Raw genomic sequence first — 23,900 nt, 5'->3', positions numbered from 1 at the left:
TGGACAGCAGCCACGTACACCCCAAGCGCACACCACACCGAGACAACAGAGGAGGTGCCATGTGAATAGTTAGAATAAGACAAGGGCAGTGGACCAGCAGAGGGGATTCTACGACAGTGGTGCTCACCAAACTGAGGCTCTAAAGCCACGGTTCTGTCAGGGTAGGCCAGAAGTTGTCATGCTTAGGTGCCACGGGAGGCAGAAAGAAGAAACCGTAACTGTCAGCGTGACTGAAGCAGGGTGGCTGGTGCAAGGCTCAGGCGGTGCCTCTGCTGAGACCTACCAGGGCTGCCCTCAGCTGAAGTGCAGAAAGTCCCGGCCCTCCTGCAGGTGACGTGACCTCAGATTGTCCTCCAACTCGCGCCCCGTGAGGTTCTGTGGGGGAGCAGATTGGGCTTGATCAGGTGTCCCCCGCAGAGCCACCCGTGGGGGCGTAGGCTTGGGGTCACCTATGTCCACCTGACAGGTGGGCCACAGGGAACTTCAACTTTGCTAACAGAGCCAGGGCCAGAGAAGGCTGAGTGGTACTGTTGGCACACAAAACCTCAGTCACTGGGGGTGGGGTCCTCTGGGGCATCCAGGCACCTGGTCTAGCCTGGGACCTTCTCTAGAAGGCACTGTCCCCACCCTGCAAAACCCCTCCATCCCAGAGCCTCAGCAGAATCCACCTGCTGTCTGATCCCCTCCCCTCCCTGCAGTTGAGCAAGGCCTGAGGCCCCAGTGCTTCAACCTGTCCTGCGTGAGGGCCTGGGCCTGGTGGCTGAGCTCTGAGCCTCACATGCCAGCCAGGCCTACAGCCCTGAGAACAGCTCCTGAAGGCAGCCCAACTGGGTGGCCCAGGAGCCCAGGGTGTGGGAGGACACCCCCAATCAGGTTGGTCCCCCCAGACCCAGCCTGGCTCCGATGAGGACCACCCAAGTGGCCTAAAATGCTGCAGTGTCCGCTGCCCACTCAAGGCTCAGAAGAAACATGGGCTCAGGCCACAGCACCTTCCCAGGCACCACGATGCCAAGCTGGACACTCCTGAAAATCACATGTCCCACCGAGAGTGCAAGGGCAGCCACAGGCCAACAAGGACAGAGCTCCAGGAGACGAGAGGCAGAGTCCAACAGAGAGACACAGGCAAGTGCTCACAAAGGATACAGAGCGGAAAACCAAACACCTAGCAGATACAGGAGTGCTCAACTCAGAGACTACACAGCGTTGGGGGGAACGTGTCCCCAGAACAGGTAGAGGCTGAGGCTGGCTGACTGCACGGGAGGGCCTCTGTGGCCTGGGACACAGTCACAGGAAAGGACTGGAGAGCCCGGGGACAGCTGTGTGCTGTGCACACATCTCAGATCTGAGCAGTGTCACAAGCACATGGGACACTTGCAGACCCAATGGGACAGCAAGAGAAGTCCTTTCCATGCCAGTGTGGGACGCTGGTTGAGCTACTGGGGGTGACCTCACAACAGCATCAGTGCTCATGCTCCCATGACTAAAAACAGATGAGACGGCAGGAGGTTCCAGCGGTTATGATGACCGCTGCCAGGCTCTGACATATGTGGCTGTCATGGCTGTCTTTTGTGTACTGAGTCATGGACAACGGCACCAGCCAAGATCCTCAGGCAAGGGACATAGGCCTGGCACTTGACCACTGTACAAGTACTGTCGGTTTGCAGTGTTTGAGGCCACAAATGAGACTGGCTCTATGAGAGTGGTCCAGGACATCGTTGACTTAAAACAAGGCCTGTGGCCACCTGTGCCCATGTCCAATCACACAGCTGGTGTCCTCTCCTAGACCACAGTCATCTGCAGCCAGAGCATGGCTATGGACAAGGAAAGTCAGAGACCCTGGGGGTGATTACTTACCAGCTTCACACAGATGATGAAGGGCAGCTGGGCAGCTCGGAAGTGCAGGATGTGAACCCGGGGCTTGGGCCTTTCCTGCAACAGAGGTGGCACCTTGTGGCTCTGCTGGCCATATCCTTCTGCTCCAGGCAGCCAGGGCTCCGTTGGCAGATGGGGGTCTCAAGCCGTTTGAGGCAAGAATGAGGGCTGGACCCCCTGGAGACCGCAGTTGCCTTAGAATGGACGGGAGTGGGCTGACCCCCCAGGGCCCAGAGAGGGGAACACAGGGCACGTTTCTGGAGGGACTGGGTGGCCCCAAGGACTACTGGGAAGAAGGGATCCGGTGGGTCCCACATCCCAGGGAGGCTGGGCACTCTCCCTGCAGGCGCCCCACACACCTGAGCATCCTCGTAGCAGTAGACACCTTTCCTGATCTTGTTTTCATCCACGTCACAGAAGGCAGCCACCTGGGGAGCACAGGGAAGCATCTCAGGCAGGCCGATGGGGACCCGGCTGGCGAGGGACAACGGAGCTGGGCCCACCTTGCTCCAGCTGGCAGCAGTCAGGCTGCAGCACAGTCTGCGCCCCTGCTTGCCCGCGTTCCAGATGGTGAAGGAAGCCCAGCCCTGCAGGACCCGTTCCTCCAGAAAGTGAACACGGTGGGTCCAGATGGTCGTGCTGCGTGGGGAAGAGGCTGCTGTGGCTGTGTGCAATATGGCACAAGCACACCAGGGCCCACCTGCTGCCATCCTCATAGTCTGATGCATTGCCCCCTGCCTTCTGCTGCCAGATTTCAGCACCAGGGAGAGGGTCCCCCACCGTCCCTAGGTACACCCAGGATCTTGGGGGTCGTACCTCTGCACAGGTTGGCAGGTCAGTGTCCACACTTGGCATGGTGCTTTCTGCCTCCTCCCATGTCCCACCTCTTTATTAGATGTGCTGCACCATGATGATTTCCACAAGGGATCCCCCGGGGGCCATGTAGGTGACCAGTACCCAATCCTGGACCTTAGGTAGACCCTTCTGTGGTGGCTAGTACTGTATTTCTGGGGGAAGCACACAGCAGTGCTCCCTTTGATCAGTGAGGACACCGCAGGCATGGCAGAGTGGCAGCATCATCGGAGGACCTGTCTAACAGTGCTGGTGTTGACAGAGCTGCCCAGCCCCATTCTGATAATTGGGTGGACCCCTTCCACGGCCTAGAAGAGAGCACGCTCTTGAGGCCTTTCAGAGAAGGCAGGGTGCAATGGTCCCAGAGAAAGCCCCAACATGAGGAGCAAAGGGCGGCTGTGTGGGTCAGAGGCAGAAGTGAACAGGCCCCTCGGTGTCCCTGCCACATGGCGTGGGCGCACAGATATATGTCGGCCCACTGAGAGAGGGTGAAAGTCCTGGCAGAACAGGCATGGGCACCCTGGTGTGGCTGGCCTGCACTGTCAGACCCATGGGCCCAACCAGCCTCTGCCCCTCCTGCCTGGGTACCCCACTATCTGAAGCAGGAACCCCTGTGGGAGACCTGGCCTGGGGTCGGCCCACTGTCAAAACTCAAGTTGGGGCCATGGTGTTCCCTGTCAGGTCAGCACCCCAAGCCAGATCTGGCTGGAGGACAACTTGTCCTCCCCTACAGCACCTCAAGGCCACCCCCTCCACGTAACCTTTTCCCACCCAGAGCCACAGGCATCTATCTTTGTCTGCACTGCTATAGCGTAAAACCTGGGTAGTTTACAGGAGGCCAGACACCAAAGGCCAGGTGCAGGTAGGTTCCAAGTCCAGTGCAGCCTGGTCTCTGCTACAAAAAAGGCCCTGTTGCTGCCTCTCCTGTGGCAGGAGAGACAGGCGGACGGGCCTACACTCCTTCCCCAGCACTGAGGACTAACCCATTGCCTCGTGGTATTGAAAACGAATGGTTTATGGCCATGTGCATCTACACACACAGATCTCAGCCATAATGGTGGGCAAAAAAGCCCTTACAGAGAGAGTCCAGACAGTGCACTGCCATTCACTTGCCTACACAGAGGTCAGACTTTCTGTGTAGTGAGAAACACACATAGGGTGAAAGTTCAAAGAAATGGATGAAATGATGAATGCCAGGCACAGGGGGTTTCTAGCATGGGTGATGTTTATTTCCTCAAAGATGTTATTCCTTTAAGTTTTTTTTGTATGTCTGTGGTATGTCTAACAAAATTCGAGAAGATATAATGGAGATCATCCTCAACTTAAAGAGGAGAGAATCCAGGCGTCTCCTGCAGAGATTTCTGATAGAGGGTTAGGTGAACACAACTCTTTGGCAAGCCCGAGGTTATAATTAAGATTTGTTGCCCTGTGAGGTGTTGCTGCTCTCAGCTCAGACTTTAATCCCATACAGAAACTCACATTAGATCACTTATTTTGTGTTGTGGGAGGCTAAGCCTTAAGTTGCAATGACCAAAAAGAGAGTTTTGCACACAAAGGCTTTCTCCCTACAGGCGCAGGCTGAGGCCAGAGTGAAGTCCTCAGCTTGCCTGCTGCCTGGTCCCTGCAGGATGGCTGCAGCTGGGTATAGTGGTCATCAGCCAGGTGGCTCTGCCTTACAGACCACTGTGGGAAGGACTTTGTCCCTGACACCTCCCCAGATGTGGCCTTGGGGTTCCGCCAAAGAAATTCTAGAGTATGGGTTCCCAAAATTAGTTGGCTTACTGTCCTTTCTTCAGAAAGGTCACTCAGCACACCCTGGAAAGCTGCCTTCTTTAAAAAGCAGATAAGCCTGGCGTGGTGGCACACACTTGTAATCTCAGCATTCAGGAGGCTGAAACCTGGAGGATCACAGTTTGCGGAGAACCTCACCTATGTAGTGAGGTCCTCTGCAACTCTGTGAGACCCGGTTTCAAAATAAAGATAAAAAAAATAGGGCAGGGGTTGTAGCTCGGAGGTCAAATGCCCCTGGGTTCCATCCCCAGACCCACAAAATAAATAAATAAATAAAATAATAAAAAGCAAATTAACAGGAAGATGCAGTGATAGATCTGTGCCTGTGTGTGCACACATGCACATGTGTGTGTGTGTGTGTGTGTGTGTGTGTGTACATGCATGCATGATTGCTTCTGTGTGTGCTGCTGGGGACTGAACCCAGGACATTTTATCTCTGGCTATACCCTTAGCCCTTTATTTATTTTTTATTTATTTTTTTATTTTTGGTGGTACTGGGGGTGGAACTCAGAGGCTTTCTACCACAGGGCTATATACCCAGACCCATTTTATGTTTTATTTGGAAACAGGGTCTCACTAAGTTGCTGAGAGCCTCACTAAGTAGCTGCGGCTGGCTTCAAAACTGCGTGATCCTCCTGTCTCAGCCTCCCAAGTGCTGGGATTACAAGCATGCGCCTTCATACCTGGCTTTACCCTTAGCCTTTTACATTTTTTTGTTCTGCAACCATCTAAGATGCCGAGGTTGTCTTCAAACCTGTGGTCCTCCTGTCTCAGCCTCCCAAGTCCTGGGGTTACAGCCATGCTCCAGCATCCAACTCAGATTTGCACGCTTGTTTCTGTATTTCATTTCTGCACCTGCAGGAGACAGTATCGATCACTTATGCTGCCTATTTATTTAGAGTGTGGCGGCCACTGAGGCTGTGACGCCACTCACCACCCAGCCTCCAGACCCACTGTGGGTGGTGGGAGGGCCCTTTCCTGGCAGAAGCAGTTTTCAGCACTCAAACCCTCCTCCTGAAGGTATAACGTATGGAGTGCAGCGTGTGTATTTTCAGCATGTAGGTTACAATTCACAAAGATGACTGCCCACACTGTGCATGTCGCAGCCAAGATGCTGTCCTGGGACCCCTGGGACTCGTTCCGCCTGCCCGTCTGTTTGCCCGTGCATTAGCTCTGCCTGCTGCAGGGTGAGCAGCACGGCCTTTCTCGCCGCCCCAGTGCTGTCGCCTCAGCCCTATTCTGCGCATAAACAGATTCTTTCTTTTGTTGTTAGGGTCCTTTCCACTTCAGTAAAATTTATCACCCCCTGGAGATGGACATTCAGGGTGTTTTTCAAATGAAGTTCCTGACTATTTTTTGTGTGGTGTTTTGATGAAACCCAGGGCCTCACACAGCCTCGGCAAGCACTCTACCAGTACACTATAGCGTAGCCCTAATTAGTAGTGGGGATATGCTGAGAAATGATACACAACCAGTGGTGGAAAGGCTGCAGTTAAGGTAGGTATCGATTATATTGGTTAAAAAGAAAGCTGAGCCGGGCGTGGGCACGCTTGTAATATCCACGCTTGGGAGGCAGAGACAGGAGGATCATGCGGGTTTGTAGTCAGCTGCGCTGGCTTAAGAAACCCTGTTTCCAAGTAAATAAAAAAATATAAAATAGGTCTGGGAGTGTAGCCTGGAGGCAGAAGGGCTTCCAAGAACCTCAGTACCACCAAAAAAAGAAAGAAAAAGTAAGAAAGAAAGAAAGAAAGAAAGAAAGAAAGAAAGCCGACCAGTTTGCTAAGAGCACTTCACCCCTGAGCACAGTGTGCGATGGTGCGGGGCTCCACACCCTTGGTGCCACTTGGAATGGCCAGAGTTCACCCCGGCCACTCCAGGGCCATGTCACCTACTTCCTGACACTATTAATCATGGGTACTTTTAGAGTTGATCACTGACCACGCATATCTTTCTTTATGAGCTGCCATGTCTGTCCAAGTATTTGGCCTATTTTTATTAGATTTCATCTGTTTCCACCTGAACTGTAGGGTTCTTCAAGTATTAGGCTTGCTTCAGATAGGCAGCTCTTGGTTTTGCTGCTTTTCTCTCCTGGCTCTCCAGTTTCTACTCCTACTTCAGCATCTTCCTCTCCCAGTTCTTCCTATCTGTTTGACGCCCACTTTGCTATTGCCTTATAACTTTTCGTTTGTTCTTGCAGTACTGGGGATTGAAACCAGGGGCACCTCTGAGCTACATCCCCAGCCCTATTTTTATTCTTTATTTTGAAACAGGGTCACTCCGGGTGTGGTGGTGCACGCTTGTAATCCCCATGCTTGGGAGGCAGAGAGAGGAGGATTACGTAGACTCGAAGCCAGCCGTGCGCGCTGGCTTAAGAGACTTGTTTCCACATAAAAACGTAAAAATTGGTCTGGGAGTGTAGCCCGGAGGTAGAAGGGCTTCCAGGAACCCCAGTACCACCAAAATAAATAAATAAATAAATAAATAAATAAATAAATAAATAAATAAAACATGGTCTAAGTTGAATAGGGCCTAAGTAGCTGAAGCTGCCTGAGAACCTGCAATTCTTCTGTCTCAGCCTCCCAAGTACTGGGATTACAAGTGTACACCACTATGTCCAGGTTCTTTATTAACTTTTTAAGATGGATAATTAGACAACTATTTAATGTTCTTTTTTATACAATAAGCTTTTAGCCAAGCATCGTGGTGCACTCCTGTAATCCCAGTACTAGGGATCCTGAGACAGGAGGATCCTAGGTTCAGCCCAGTGAGAATCTGTTTCAAAATTTTAAAAATAATAAAATAGGGTTGGGGTGTAGCTCAGAGGTAGAATGTCCCTGGTTTCAATTCCCAGTACTACACAAAAAATAAGCTTTTAAATCTACAAAATGATGCTGTTAACTCTATTAGCTAGTCATAAATATTTTGCTATTAATTTTTCTTTCTTTTCTTTTTTTTCTTTTTTTTAGTGATACTGGAGATGGAACCCAGAGGTTTTCTACCTCCAGGCTATGCTCCTAGACCTATTTTATATTTTATTTGTAAACAGGGTCTCACTAATTTGCTGAAAGCCTCACTAAGTAGCTGAGGCTAGCTTTGAACCTACACGACCCTCCTATCTCTGCCTCCCAAGCACGGGGATTGCAAGTGTGCGCCACCACTCCTGACTTATTATTTTTTTTTCAAATTTCCTTAGTGATTTTTCTTCCTTGGCTGCTTAATTTCCAAATATTTTGAGTATCAAGATGTCACAAAATTCCTAATTCTGTGTAGTTGCTGTAGATCAAATGCTTGTGTCCCATCAAAATCCACATATTGAGCTGGGCGTGGTGGCACATGCTTGGAATTCCAGTACTTGGGAGGCTAAGAGAGGAGGATACGGGTTTTCAGACAGCCTCAGCTACTTAGGCCCTTTGCAACCCAGAGACCCTGTTTCAAAATAAAGAATGAAAAATAGGGCTGGGGCATAGCTCAGAGGTAAAATCCCCTGGGTTCCAACGCCAGTACTGAAAAAAAAGTCCACATATTGAAATCCCCACACAATATTAGAACATGGGGCCTTGGTGGTGACGAGGAATGCCCATGCCCCTGTGGCATGTGAGACAGCTGTCTGTGAGCCAGGAAGCCTACCCAGACGTGGAGCCGCTGAGCTGAGAAGGGAGTGCCTCCTGCCCAGAGCCACTCAGGCTCCCATCCCCCATCAAAGAAGCACGAACAGACAAGGCAGTGAACGTGGCATGCCTGTATGAGGCCATGCCTTTAAAGATCTCTCCAGACTTGCCTATCATCCAGAATATTCAATAGCACTGGCTTGAGAAGAACATGTATTTTGCAGCCCAGTTCAGCACCCTGTAGGCGCAAGTCAAGCTGGTTAACAGCACTGCTTAACCTTCTCACGATGAGATTCACCTGCTTATCCTATCGGGATCAGTAGCAGTGCAGTCCCACTCTATGGGCTTGCCGGGCCATCCCTCTGAGTGCAGATCCATGCGCCGTGCTTTGCTGTGAGGGGTGCACACCTCTGGGGCTCTGAGGTCCTCTGAGGCCCCTTTCCCGGGTGTGGGGGTCCCAATAGCACTCAGTCAGCCTCAGGGAGCCTGAGCACTGAGCCCAGCAGGGCACCCCGATGCCGCTATAGCTAGCGATACAGAACTAAGCAATGGCAAGTTACGTGGCTCAGTCTTCACTGTGAATAGCACGGAGGCTGTGGACGCTGTGAGATAGGTCCCTGTGCTGCGCCTCACACCAGCAGTGAGGGCTCCTGCTCAGCCTCAACCCTGCCCCAGCCTGGCAGGGAGCCGATGCTACTCCCCAAATCACAAGCACAAGCCCTGGCAGGCTGCCCAGCCCCCCGCAGCAGCAGGCAGCCTCCTGACAGCAAGCAACTGGGGCACCTGAGATGCCCAGGCCAGTGCTGCTTTTCTGGGTGGGCAGACAGACTGAGAGACTATAAGCTCATCCTTACTGGTGTCACTCTGTGGCCCTCGCACCTACCTGGCCCCAGAGCAGGGACCCAACCCACATCTCGGGGGCAGCGAGGAGGGGGAGGGGAGGCTGTGGCCTTATGGCCACCCAAGCTGGGCACTCCTTGCTGAGACTTTCTAGGGGAGGATGGCAGCCCCTCCTCCACGTGCAAGGACACCCCCACCCAGGCCTCACTGGAGCCTCACTGCTTATCAGGAGGCCTCCAAAGGCTGGGAGGGGTGAGCTCCGTTGCTCTCACATAGAGGGATGGGACACTTGGCTTCATCCTGGAGCATCCCACTCCCTGTGGGAAGGCTCCAGCAGGCCCTGAAGGAACTCCCCAAGGAGCACACAGCAACCTCTGCACCCTGCACCCCACCTGCAGTGGGACGTCCATTGGCCCCAACCATACCTGTGCCCCACACCTCCCCAATGGATGGTGCCTGCACCGCACACAACCTAGCTCTCATCACACCTGTGCCCCAATACATTCTGGTGCTGGACCATGCCGGCATCCCCAAACACAGCCTGGCTCAGCCATGCCGGCACCCCCACAAACGACCTGACCACACTTGTGCCCTCCACTTCCCCAGAGGCTCCCGGGACCTGACACTACCTACTTACTCAAGGAAGGAGTTCGTGGTCGCCTGCGGGTGGTAGCGGTAGAGGAGCAGGCTCTGGTCCATGAAAAAGACCCCACTGCCCTTCCGGAGGTGCTCGTAGAAGTACAGTAGGTCCTCGGGCACACCCTGTGGGAGCCAGAGCAGGATACTGTGTGCGGAGAAACCCACAAACAGGCTTTCCAAGCAAAGCACGCTGGGTCATGACAGTCACACAGGTGGTAGAGGCTAAGTGGCTGTTCTCACAGGTGGCAGCAATGGGTGCTGACCCAGCCTGGGGAGGGAGGCAGGGGGCGGAGACGGCGCTACACTGGGTTCCCTTCTCTGGGCAGAAAAGTCTCTCCTGCACACCTACAACCAGAATCAGCCATAGGCTCTGAGCTGCAGCGCCCTTGGGGGTGGAAGGTCAGTGCCACCTGCCAGGGGAGCTGGCTGGATGGGGCTGCTGGGCCAGAGCCTGGGGGCCAGAAAGGAAGTGAGCAGGGCAGGCCACTGTCCCCAGGGAGGCTGCCCTCTTTGGTGACAGAAGCAGTTGGCAGTGTCAGCTGCCATGGGATGCTGGAGGTACGGCCCGCAGCCCACTGGAGCTGGATGAGAATCCAGCTCCTCCCAGAAATGTGACTAACCCACAGCTTGGACAGAGGCCTTCGAGGAGCCCCTGAGCAACCTCACACTTCTGCCACATTGGGGAGGTGTGGGGCTTCTGAATCAGGGATTCAATGACCAAACACAATGCTGGACCAAAACAGGAGGGTAAGCCAGATGAGGTGGCACATGCCTATAATTCCAGTACTTGGGAGGCTGAGATAGGAGGATCACAGTTTGGAGGACAGCCTTAAGAAGTAGCAAGACTCTCAGCAACCTAGTGATATGGTTGTAAGGAAAAATGCAAAGAGCCGGGGGTATGCTCCAGAGGTGGAGTGCTCCAGAGGTGGAGTGCTCCAGAGGTGGAGTGCTCCAGAGGTGGAGTGCTCCAGAGGTGGAGCGCTCCAGGATTCAGTCCCAGTGCCACACACATGCACACAAAAGGAGGGGAGACAGGAAAAGGGAACTGAGGAAGGAAATCGGGGCTTGTCTAGGCTCCTCACCCAGGGGTTCTGCTTGGGGATGGACTGTTCTAGGGCTTCTCAACACTGCCTGCCAGGCAGAGGCAGGGGACCACGTGGGCTGGGCTTGGCCAGCTGCCCACAGCGGGTGGGGATGCCAGGGGAGCTGGACAGGCCCCCAACAGAGAGCAGGGATCTTCTCCGCTGTCGCCCGGAGTTAGCCAGGCAACGCCGTCTATATCCTGAGCTTTCGCACAACAGCGTTTAGGCCGGGATGAGGTAACCTGTACTTTCCTACCACCGGCTTTTAAGCTGGGATGAGGTAACCTGTGGCTGAAGCCAAGGGCTTTGTGGCGCAGGTGTGAACTGGTGCAGAAGTCCTTCACTGTCTGCGAGATGACGGAGTCCTGCGGGCCCTCAGGCGACTGGGAAGACATTCAGGAGGCTAGTTTCCTAAATCCCTGGACCCCAGAGGAGCCCTGGTTGTGCGGGGCCATGCACAGGGCTCCCTGACCCAGGAATCCCAAGGCTCCCTTTCCTGCTTCCCAGCACGTACCTGTCCACCCTCATCAAATTCACCTACGTGTAAGAACCAGGCTCGTGAGCAGAACCATGTGGTCATGATCACCATGGAGCCATTTGAGGTGAACACCTAGAAGCAATTATATGGACAATTAGTAGGAAGAACTACTTGATGCCCTTTTGCCATGAATGCATGGCAAAAGGGCATCATGTCCCTCTATCAGAGGAATAAGCGTTCAGGCGCCCACAGCATCTGGGTCCGTGGCTGATAGGTCAAGGGGAGGGCTGATGGGGAGACAGTGGTGGCATCAGCCAGCCAGGTCACTCTGCGCTGCAAAACAGCCTCAGCTGGAAGAAACCCACATGCATCCACAGGGAATGGTGACTTCGAAGCACCAGCTGGCATCTCCCCAGCAAACAGATGGGTGGGCTGCAACAGTGGCAAGTCAACAGTGTTTCACTGAGTGAGAGGGACCCCCACCAGGCGCATGATGAGGCTGGCTGCCACAAAGGCACAGCCTTTCTAGATTCTTCTTTCTTTCCGTGTGTGTGTGTGTGTGTGTGTGTGTGTGTGTGTGTGGAGTACAAGGGATTAAACCCAGGGGCATTCTAACTCTGATTTACACCGCCAGCCCTATTTTATTCTTTATTTTTAAATCGAGTCTAAGTTGCAGAGGCCTTATTAGGTTGCTGAGGCTGTGTGGGAACCGCGATCCTCCACTCTCAGCCTCACAAGCACTGGGACTACAAGCATCTTCTTAATGCTCAAGGAAGCTGCATTTGAGTGGAAAAATGGGGTTCTGTGAGACAGCATCACACACCCTGTGTTGGTGCCTTGCTGTGGTGGAGGAGGTGGCTCTATCCATCAGGGTGTTTATAGGGTAAGTAGAGGCTGTGGTGTGGCCACCACGCACAGTGCCAACTTCAAGGAGGTGGAGGGCACCCAGCAACCTCTACGCAGCTTCTGAGTGCAGACACATTGCAGCTAAGAGAAAACGCAGGACAACACCTTTGTGTCTTCCCCTCTGCCCTCACGCACACAAAACGGAAAACTGATTTAAGCTGTCATGTGGAAACCATTGCAAAGCAAAAAGTGAGCTTCCTGTTTTTAACTTTCATTTGCCAAAACATCCCAAGGTGTTTTCTGGCCAGTGTACTCTGCAGCTGCACACGTGATTTTCCAGCTGTTTGCTGGGTTGTCAGATTCACCAGAGAAAGGAGCTAACTCGCTTTGCGCCAGCCACTCTTGACCTGCACTGTAAGGGCAGTAGCCACTGGCCAACAGCCACGCGTGGTGATGGGCTTGGGAAGTGAAGCCAGTCCTGACCGAGCTGCACAGGTGTGAACACAGAACGTTGTAGACTTGGGATGAAAAACAGAACGTGAAATACTTGGCAGTATTTTTTCTATTGACCATATATTGAAATAATTGTGTGTGCGTGTGTGCGCGCATTTGATTTACTAGGGACTGAACTCAGGGGCATTCTACTGCTGAGCCATACCCCAGCCCTATTTCATTTTGACACAGGGCTTCACTGAATTCCTGAAGGCTTAAAACATTGAGGCTGGCCTCAGACCTGTGGTCCTCCTGTCTCAGTCTCCTGAGTATTGGGATTGCAGACATGTGCAAAATATGCCCAGATAACAGCTCTAAACTTGGCCTTGAAAAACAAAGCCCTGGCCTTTCCCTATGGCAGGATCTGAGGCTGGACACTGGCACCAGAATTGGCCTAACACTTGGCAGGCACCTATCCCAGCCATAGAGATCCCAGCAGCAACATTGACTCATGTCAGGCTCCTAATATATACATTGGCCATGGCAGCAGCCTAAAATCTCGGCAGATCCTTATCTAGGGCTCGGAGGCCCCACATCTGGCCCTGCCTCACAGCCCGCTCCTATCCTGGTTATTGGCCCCGTCAGCGCCTTACCCCTCGACAGAATCTAATTCGGGCTTCTGAGCCTAAAGCTTCGGCCCTGCCTCATATCAGGCACCAAGGCTGGACACTGGCCCCAGCATCGGCCTAAACCCTTGTCAGACCCTATCCCAGCCTCGGAGATCACAGTAGCGGCCTTGACTCATGGCATTATCCGATGATGGCCATTGGCTCTAGCACAGGCCAAACTCCACGGCAGGCTCTTCTATTGGCTTTGGAGACCCAAGACCTACCTTGCCTCATGGCATGCTCTGATTCTGGCCATTGGCCCCACCACCGGCCTAAACCCTCGGAAGGCCCTTATCCTGGCCTCGGAAAACACAGCCAGGGCCTTGCCCTATGGCAGGTTCCGAGGCTGGACACTGGTCCCAGCTTCATCTTAAACACTTGGCAAGCCCCTATCCTAGCCTCAGATTTCCCAGTAGCGGCCTTGATTCATGGCAGGCTCCTATGCCATCCATTGGCCCTGGCACAAGCCTAAAATCTCGGCAGATTCTTACTTAGCCTCGGTGGCCCCACCACTGGCCCTGCCTCACAGCCGGCTCCGGTCCTGGTTATTGGCCCTGTCACCTGCTTTACCCCTCGTCATTCTCTAACCTGGGATTATGAGACCACAGATTCAGCCCTGCCTCATGGCAGGCTCTGAGGCTTGACACTGGCCCCAGCATTGGCCTAAACCCCTGGCAGGCACTATCCCAGCCTCCCAGACCACAGTAGCGTCCTTGCCTCATGGCATTCTCTGATGCCAGCCATTTGCTCCACCACTGGACTAAACCCTTGACATGCTCTTATCTTGACTTCGGGGTCCCAACACGGGCCTTGCCACATGGCAAGCTTCGATTCTGTCCATTGAAAAGGCAACGCCCTAACACTTTGGCAGGCTATAATCCTGGCCTCAGAAACACAACCGCGGCCTTGCCCTATGGCAGGTTCTGAGGATGGACACTGTCTCCAGCATCGGCCTAAACACTTGGCAGGGCCCTATCCCAGCCTCGGAGATCCCAGTAGTGGCTATGTCTCATGGCAGGCTCCTATGCCATCCATTGGCCCTGGCACCAGCCTAAAATATTGGCAGATTCTTATCTTGGCCTCGGAGGCCCCAACACTGTCCCTGCCTCACAGCAGGCTCTGACCCTGTCTATTGGCCCCGTCAGTGCTTTATTCCTCTGCAGGCTCTAATCCGGACTTCTGAGACCACAGCTTCGACCCTGCCTCATGGAGGCTCTGAGGCTGGACACTTGCCCCAGCATTGGCATGAACCCTTGTCAGGCCCTATCCAAGCCTCAGAGATCACAGTAGCGGCCTTGACACATGGCATTCTCCGATGCTTGCCATTGGCTCCAGCACTGGCCGAACTCCACGGCAGGCTCTTCTATTGGCTTTGGAGGCCCCAGGACCTACCTTGCCTCATGGCAGGCTCTGATTCTGGCCATTGCCTGGCACCGGCCTAACCCCTCGGCAGGCTTTAATCCTGGCTTGGAAAACACAGCCCTGGCCCTGCCCTATGTCAGGTTCTGAGCTGGACACTGATCCCAGCATTGGCCCAAACACTTAGCAGGCCCCTATTCCAGCCTCGGAGATCCTAGTAGCGGCCTTGACTCTTGGCAGGCTCCTATGCCATGCATTGGCTCAGGCACCAGCCTAAAATCTCTGCCGATTCTTATCTTGGCCTCGCAGTCTTCACCACTTGCCATGTCTCAGAGCCGGCTCCTATCCTGGTTTTTGACCCTGTAACCACCATAAGGCTTGGCATGCTCTAACCCGGGCTTCTGAAACCACAGCTACGGCGCTGCCTCATGGCAGGCTCTGAGGCTGGACACTAGCCCCAGCCTCGGTCTAAACCCTTGGCAGGCCCTATGCAAGTCTCAGAGATAACAATAGATGCCTTGACTCATGGTTTGCTCCAATGCCGTCCATTGGCCCCACCACTGGCCTAACCCCTCGGCAGGCTCTTATTTTAGCTTAGGGGTCCCAGCACCAGCCTTTCCTCATGGCAGGCTCTGATTCTGGCCATTGGCCTGGCACCGATTAATTTCTCAGCAGCTCTAAACGTGGCCTCAACAAACAAAGTCCTGGCCTTTCCCTATGGCAGGATCTGAGGCTGGACACTGGCACCAGAATCGGCCTAACACTTGGCAGGCCCCTATCCCAGCCTCGGAGGTCCCAGGAGCAGCATTGACTCATGTCAGGCTCCTAATATATACATTGGCAATGGCAGCAACCTAAAATTTCGGAAGATCCTTATCTAGGACTCGGAGGCCCCACATCTGGCCTTGCCTCACAGCCCGTTCCTATCCTGGTTATTGGCCCCGTCAGCGCCTTACCTCTCAACAGGCTCAAATTCGGGCTTCTCAGCCTACAGCTTCGGCCCTGCCTCATGTCAGACCAAGGCTGGACACTGGCCCCAGCATCGGCCTAAACCCTTGTCAGACCCTATCCCAGCCTCAGAGATCACAGTAGCGGCCTTGACCCATGGCATTCTTCGATGCTGGCCATTGGCTCCAGCACTGGCTGAACTCCACGGCAGGCTCTTCTATTGGCTTTGGAGACCCAAGACCTACCTTGCCTCATGGCATGCTCTGATTCTGGCCATTGGCCTGGCACCGGCCTAACCCCTGGGAGGCTCTAATCTTGGCCTTGGAAAACACAGCACTGGCCCTGCCCTATGTCAGGTTCTGAGATGGACACTGGTCCCAGCATCGGCTTAAACACTTGGCAGGACAATATCCCAGCCTTGGAGATCCCAGTATCGGCCTTGACTCATGGCAGACTCCCATGCCGTCCATTGGCTCTCGTACCAGACTAAAATTTTGGCAGATACTTATCTTGGCCTTGCAGGCCCCACCACTTGCCATGCCTCACAGCCGGCTCCGATCCTGGTTTTTGGACCCGTCACTGCCTTTAGGATTGGCAGGCTCTAATTCGGGCTTCTGATACCACAGCTATGGCGCTGCCTCATGGCAGGCTCTGAGGCTGGACACTAGCCCCAGCATCGGCCTAAACCCCTGGCAGGCCCTATCCCAACCTCGGAGATTACAGTAGCAGCCCTGACTCATGGCATTCTCTGATGCATGCCATTGGCCCCACCACCGGCCTAACCCCTCGGCAGGCTCTAATCCTGGCCTCGGAAAACACAGCCCCGGCCTTGCCCTATGGCAGGTTCTGAGGCTGGACACTGGTCCCAGCTTCATCTTAAACACTTGGTAAGCCCCTATCCTAGCCTCAGATTTCCCAGTAGCGGCCTTGATTCATGGCAGGCTCCTATGCCATCCATTGGCCCTGGCACAAGCCTAAAATCTCGGCAGATTCTTACTTAGCCTCGGAGGCCCCACCACTGGACCTGCCTCACAGCCGGCTCCGGTCCTGGTTATTGGCCCTGTCAGCTGCTTTATTCCTCGTCATTCTCTAACCTGGGATTATGAGACCACAGATTCAGCCCTGCCTCATGGCAGGCTCTGAGGCTTGACAGTGGCCCCAGCATTGGCCTAAACCCCTGGCAGGCCCTATCCCAGCCTCCCAGATCACAGTAGCGTCCTTGCCTCATGGCATTCTCTGATGCCAGCCATTGGCTCCACCACTGGACTAAACCCTTGACACGGTCTTATCTTGACTTTGGGGTCCCAAGACGGGCCTTGCCACATGGCAAGCTTCGATTCTGGCCATTGACCAGGCACCGCCCTAACTCTTTGGCAGGCTTTAATCCTGGCCTCAGAAAACACAGCCCCGGCCTTTTCCTATGGCAGTTATCGAGGCTGGACACTGGACCCAGCTTCATCTTAAACACTTGGCAAGCCCCAATCCTAGCCTCAGATTTCCCAGTAGCGGCCTTGACTCATGGCAGGCTCCTATGCCATCCATTGGCCCTGGCAGAAGCCTAAAATCACGGCAGATTCTTACTTAGCCTCGGAGGCCCCACCACTGGCCCTGCCTCACAGCCAGCACCGATCCTGGTTATTGGCCCTGTCACCTTCTTTACCCCTCGTCAGGCTCTAACCTGGGATTCTGAGACCACAGATTCAGCCCTGCCTCATGGCAGGCTCTGAGGCTTGACACTGGCCCCAGCATTGGCCTAAACCTTTGGCAGGCCCTATCCCAGCCTCCCAGATCACAGTAGTGTCCTCTCCTCATTGCATTCTCTGATGCCAGCCATTGGCTCCACCACTGGACTAAACCCTTTACAAGCTCTTATCTTGGCGTCGAGGTCCCAACAAGGGCCTTTCCACATGTTAAGCTTCGATTCTGCCCTTTGACCAGACACTGCCCTAACCCTTTGGCAGGCTATAATCCTGGCCTCAACAACAAAACCGCGGCCTTGCCCTATGGCAGGTTCTGAGGATGGACACTGTCCCCAGCATTGGCCTAAACATTGGCAGGGCCCTATCCCAGCCTCGGAGATCCGAGTAGTGGCTATGTCTCATGGCAGGCTCCTATGCCATCCATTGGCCCTTGCACCAGCCTGAAATATTGGCAGATTCTTATCTTGGCCTCGGAGGCCCCACCACTGTCCCTGCCTCACAGTAGGCTCCGACCCTGTCTATTGGCCCCATCAGCGTTTTATTCCTCTGCAGGCTCTAATCCGGGCTTCTGAGACCACAGCTTCGACCCTGCCCCATGGCAGGCTCTGAGGCTGGACACTTGCCCCACCATTGGCATAAACCCTTGTCAGGCCCTATCCCAGCCTGGGAGATCACAGTAGATGCCTTGACACATGTCATTCTCCGATGCAGGCCATTGGCTACAGCACTGGCCGAACTCCACGGCATGCTATTCTATTGGCTTTGAAAGCCACAGGACCTACCTTGCCTCATGCAGGCTCTGATTCTGGCCATTGGCCTGGTACCGGCCTAATTCTTCAGCATGCTCTAATCCTGGCCTTGGAAAACACAGCACAGGCCCTGCCTTATGTCAGGTTCTGAGCTGGACACTGATCCCAGCATTGTCTTGAACACTTGGCTGTCCCCTATTCCAGCCTTGGAGATCCCAGTAGCGGCCTTGACTCTTGGCAGGCTCCTATGCCATCCATTGGCTCTGGCACCAGCCTAAAATCTCTGCCGATTCTTATCTTGGCCTCGCAGTCCCCATCACTTGCCATGCCTCAGAGCCGGCTCCTATCCTGGTTTTTGGCCCCATCACCACCATAAGGCTTGGCATGCTCTAATCCGGGCTTCTGAAACCACAGCTACGGCGCTGCCTCATGGCAGGCTCTGAGGCTGTACACTAGCCCCAGGCTCGGTCCAAACCCTTGGCAGGCCCTATCCAAGCCTCGGAGATTACAATAGATGCCTTGACTCATGGTTTGCTCCGATGCAGTCCATTGGCCCCACCACTGGCCTAACCCCTCGGCAGGCTCTTAGTTTGGATTAGGGGTCCCAGCCCTGGCCTTTCCTTATGGCAGGCTCTGATTCTGGCCATTGGCCTGGCACCGGCTTAATTTCTCAGCAGCTCTAAACTTGGCCTCGAAAAACAAAACCCTAGCCTTTCCTTATGGCAGGATCTGAGGCTGGACACTGGCACCAGAATCGGCCTAACACTTGGCAGGCCCCTATCCCAGCCTCAGAGATCCCAGCAGCAGCATTAACTCATGACAGGCTCCTAATATATACATTGGCCATGGCAGCAGCCTAAAATCTCAGCAGATATTTAACTAGGACTCTGAGGCCCCACAATGGCCCTGCCTCACAGCCCGCTCCTATCCTGGTTATTGGCCCCGTCAGCGCCTTACCCCTCGACAGGCTCTAATTCGGGCTTCTGAGCCTACAACTTCGGCCCTGCCTCATGTCAGGCACCAAGGCTGGACACTGGCCCCAGCATCGGCCTAAACCCTTGACAGACCCTATCCCAGCCACGGAGATCACAGTAGTGGCCTTGACACATGGCATTCTCCGATGCTGGCCATTGGCTCCAGCACTGGCCGAACTCCTCGGCAGGCTCTTGGCTCTGGAGACCCAAGACCTACCTTGCCTCATGGCATGCTCTGATTCTGGCCATTGGCCTGGCACCAGCATAACCCCTCGGCAGGCTCTAATCCTGGCCTTGGAAAACACAGCCCTGGCCCTGCCCTATGTCAGGTTCTGAGATGGACACTGTTCCCAGCATCGGCCTAAACAGTTGGCAGGCCAATATCCTAGCCTTGGAGATCCAAGTATCGGCCTTGACTCATGGCAGGCTCCCATGCCATCAATTGGCTCTCGTACCAGCCTAAAATTTTGGCAGATACTTATCTTGGCCTTGCAGGCCCCACCACTTGCCATGCCTCACAGCCGGCTCCGAATCTGGTTATTGGACCCATCACTGCCTTTAGGATTGGCAGGCTCTAATCCAGGCTTATGATACCATAGCTACGACACTGCATCATGGCAGGCTCTGAGGCTGGACACTAGCCCCAGCATCGGCCTAAACTCTTGACAGGCCCTATCCCAACCTCGGAGATTACAGTAGCAGCCCTGACTCATGGCATTCTCCGATTCCTGCCATTGGCCCCACCACCGGCCTAACCCCTCGGCAGGCTCTAATCCTGGCCTCGGAAAACACAGCCCCAGCCTTGCCCTATGGCAGGTTTCAAGGCTGGACACTGGTCCCAGCTTCATCTTAAACACTTGGCAAGCCCCTATCCTAGCCTCAGATTTTCCAGTAGCGGCCTTGATTCATGGCAGGCTCCTATGCTATCCACTGGACCTGGTAGAAGCCTAAAATCTCGGCAGATTCTTACTTAGCCTCGGAGGCCCCACCACTGGCCCTGCCTCACAGCCGGCTCCGATCCTGGTTATTGGCCCTGTCACCTGCTTTACCCTTCATCATTCTCTAACCTGGTATTCTGAGACCACAGATTCAGCCCTGCCTCATGGCAGGCTCTGAGGCTTGACAGTGGCCCCAGCATTGGCCTAAACCCCAGGCAGGCCCTATCCCAGCCTCCCAGACCACAGCAGCGTCCTTGCCTCATGGCATTTTCTGATGCCAGCCATTGACTCCACCACTGGACTAAACCCTTGACATGCTCTTATCTTGACTTCGGGGTCCCAACACGGGCCTTGCCACATGGCAAGCTTCGATTCTGTCCATTGAACAAGCCACAACCTAACCCTTTGGCAGGCTATAATCCTGGCCACAGAAACACAACCGTGGCCTTGCCCTATGGAAGGTTCTGAGGATGGACACTGTCCCCAGCATCGGCCTAAACACTTGGCAGGGCCCTATCCCATCCTCGGAGATCTCAGTAGTGGCTATGTCTCATGGCAGGCTCCTATGCCATCCACTGGCCCCGGCACCAGCCTGAAATATTTGCAGATTCTTATCTTGGACTTGGAGGCCCCACCACTGTCCCTGCCTCACAGCAGGCTCCGACCCTGTCTATTGGCCCCATCAGCGCTTAATTCCTCTGCAGGCTCTAATCCGGGCTTCTGAGACCACAGATTCGATCCTGCCTCATGGAGGCTCTGAGGCTGGACACTTGCCCCAGAATTAGTAAAAATCCTTGTCAGGCCCTATCCCAACCTCAGAGATCACAGTAGTGGCCTTGACACATGGCATTCTCAGATGCTGGCCATTGGCTCCAGCACTGGCCGAACTCCACGGCAGGCTCTTCTATTGGCTTTGGAGGCCCCAGGACCTACCTTGCCTCATGCAGGCTCTGATTCTGGCCATTGGCCTGGCACCGGCCTAACCCCTCGGCAGGCTCTAATCCTGGCCTTGGAAAACTCAGCCCTGGCCCTGCCCTATGTCAGGTTCTGAGCTGGACACTGATCCCAGCATTGGCCCGAACACTTGGCAGGCCCCTATCCCTGCCTCGGAGATCCTAGTAGCGGCCTTGACTCTTGGCAGGCTCCTATGCCATGCATTGGCTCTGGCACCAGCCTAAAATCTCTGACAATTCTTATCTTGGCCTGGCAGTCTTCACCACTTGCCATGCCTCAGAGCTGGCTCTTATCCTGGTTTTTAGCATCGTCACCACCATAAAGCTTGGCATGCTCTAATTCGGGTTTCTGAAACCACAGCTACGGCACTGCCTCTTGGCAGGGTCTGAGGCTGGACACTAGCCCAAGCCTCGGTCTCAACCCTTGGCAGGCCCTATCCAATCCTCGGAGATAACAATAGATGCCTTGACTCATGGTTTGCTCTGATGCCGTCCATTGGCCCCACCACTGGCCTAACCCCTCGGCAGGCTCTTATTTTGGCTTAAGGGTCCCAGCACCGGCCTTTCCTCATGGCAGGCTCTGATTCTGGCCATTGGCCTGACACCGGCTTAATTTCTCAGCAGCTCTAAACGTGGCCTCGTCAAACAAAGCCCTGGCCTTTCCCTATGGCAGGATCTGAGGCTGGACACTAGCCCAAGCCTCGGTCGAAACCCTTGGCAGGCCCTATCCAAGCCTCAAAGATTACAATAGATGCCTTGACTCATGGTTTGCTCTGATGCCGTCCATTGGCCCCACCACTGGCCTAACCCCTCGGCAGGCTCTTATTTTGGCTTAGGGGTCCCAGCACCGGCCTTTCCTCATGGCAGGCTCTGATTCTGGCCATTGGCCTGACACCGGCTTAATTTCTCAGCAGCTCTAAACTTGGCCTCGACAAACAAAGCCCTGGCCTTTCCCTATGGCAGGATCTGAGGCTGGACACTGGCACCAGAATCAGCCTAACACTTGGCAGGCCCCTATCCCAGCCTCGGGGATCCCAGCAGCAGCACTGACTCATGTCAGGCTCCTAATATATACATTGGCCTTGGCAGCAGCCTAAAATCTCGGCAGATCCTTATCTAGGGCTTGGAGGCCCCATATCTGGCCCTGCCTCACAGCCCGCACCTACCTTGGTTATTGGCCCCTTCAGCGCCTTACCCCTCGACAGGCTCTAATTCGGGCTTCTGAGCCTACAGCTTTGACCCTGCCTCATGTCAGGCACCAAGGCTGGACACTGGCCCCAGCATCGACCTAAACCCTTGTCAGTACCTATCCCAGCCTCGGAGATCACAGTAGCGGCCTTGACTCATGGCATTCTCCGATGCTGGCCATTGGCTCCAGCACTGGCCGAACTCCTCGGCAGGCCCTTCTATTGGCTTTGGAGACCCAAGACCTACCTTGCCTCATGGCATGCTCTGATTCTGGCCATTGGCCTGGCACCGGCTTAATTTCTCAGCAGCTCTAAACTTGGCCTCGAAAAACAAAGCACTGGCCTTTCCCTATGGCAGGATCTGAGGCTGGACACTGGCACCAGAATCGACCTAACACTTGGCAGGTTTCTATCCCAGCCTCGGAGATCCCAGCATCAGCATTGACTCATGTCAGACTCCTAATATATGCATTGGCCTTGGCAGCAGCCTAAAATCTTGGCAGATCCTTATCTAGGGCTCGGAGGCTGCACATCTCCCCCTGCCTCACAGCCTGCTCCTATCCTGGTTATTGGCCCCGTCAGCGCTTTACCCCTCGACAGGCTCTAATTCGTGCTTCTGAAACCAGAGCTTCGACCCTGCCTCATGTCAGGCACCAAGGCTGGACACTTGCTCCAGCATTGGCATAAACCCTTGTCAGACCCTATCCCAGCCTCGGATATCACAGTAGCGGCCTTGACTCATGGCATTCTCCGAGGGTGGCCATTGGCTCCAGCACTGACCGAACTCCTCGGCAGGCTCTTCCATTGGCTTTGTAGATCTAAGACCTACAGTGCCTCATGGCATGCTCTTATTCTGGCCATTGGCCTGGCACCGGCCTAACCACTCGGCAGGCTCTAATCCTGGCCTCGGAAAACACAGCACCGGCCTTGCCCTATGACAGGTTCCGAGGCTGGACACTGGTCCCAGCTTCATCTTAAACACTTGGCAAGTCCCTATCTTAGCCTCAGATTTCCAGTAGTGGCCTTGACTCATGGCAGGCTCCTATGCCATCCATTGGCCCTGGCACAAGCCTAAAATCTCGGCAGATTCTTACTTAGCCTCGGAGGCCCCACCACTGGCCCTGCCTCACAGGCGGCTCCGATCCTGGTTGTTGGTCCCTTCACCTGCTTTACCCCTCGTCATGCTTTAACCTGGGATTCTGACACCACAGATTCAGCCCTGCCTCATGGCAGGCTCTGAGGCTTGACACTGGCCCCCGCATTGGCCTAAACACCTGGCAGGCCCTATCCAAGCCTCCCAGATCACAGTAGCATCCTTGCTTCATGGCATTCTCTGATGCCAGCCATTGGCACCACCACTGGACTAAATCCTAGACACGCTCTTATCTTGGCTTCGGGGTCCAACACGTGCCTTGCCACATGGCAAGCTTCTATTTTGACCATTGGCCAGGCACCATCCTAAACCTTTGGCAGGCTATAATCCTGGCCTCAGAAACACAACCGCGGCCTTGCCCTATGGCAGGTTCTGAGGATGGATACTGTCACCAGCATCGGCCTAAACACTTGGCAGGGCCCTATCCCAGCCTCGGAGATACCAGTAGTGGTTATGTCTCATGGCAGGCTCCTATGCTATCCATTTGCCCTGGAACCAGCCTGAAATATTGGCAGACTCTTATGTTGGCCTCTGAGGCCCCACGACTGTCCCTGCCTCACAGCAGGCTCCGACCCTGTCTATTGGCCCCGTCAGCGCTTTATTCCTCTGCAGGCTCTAATCCAGGCTTCTGAGACCACAGCTTCGACCCTGCCTCATGGAGGCTTTGAGACTGGACACTTGCCCCAGCATTGGCATAAACCATTGTCAGGCCCTATCCCAGCCTCGCAGATCACAGTAGCGGCATTGACACATGGAATTCTCCGATGCTGGCCATTGGCTCCAGCACTGGCCGAACTCCACGGCAGGCTCTTCTATTGGCTTTGGAGGCCT

General features: G+C 54.5%; 1 protein-coding gene across 1 annotated transcript; it reads right to left on the bottom strand.

Annotated features, from left to right (window-relative positions):
- Nucleotides 1–294: 294 nt before the first annotated feature.
- LOC308279571 (queuosine-tRNA galactosyltransferase-like) lies at nucleotides 295–11,288 on the bottom strand (the record flags this gene model as incomplete). Its single annotated transcript, XM_080720087.1, has 6 exons — nucleotides 11,199–11,288; nucleotides 9,601–9,725; nucleotides 2,376–2,511; nucleotides 2,232–2,300; nucleotides 1,855–1,929; nucleotides 295–375 (listed from the first exon to the last, which is right to left on the bottom strand). The coding sequence occupies exons 1-6, from the start codon at nucleotides 11,271–11,273 to the stop codon at nucleotides 295–297; spliced, it is 561 nt and encodes a 186-aa protein (XP_080576213.1). The 5' UTR covers nucleotides 11,274–11,288.
- Nucleotides 11,289–23,900: the final 12,612 nt, after the last annotated feature.

This window comes from Muscardinus avellanarius (assembly GCF_963383645.1).
Source record: "Muscardinus avellanarius genome assembly, contig: SCAFFOLD_41, whole genome shotgun sequence".
NCBI classification, from domain to species: Eukaryota; Metazoa; Chordata; class Mammalia; order Rodentia; family Gliridae; genus Muscardinus; species Muscardinus avellanarius.
Note: the sequence above shows the minus strand (reverse complement) of the source record. Positions and strands in the feature narration are given on the sequence as shown.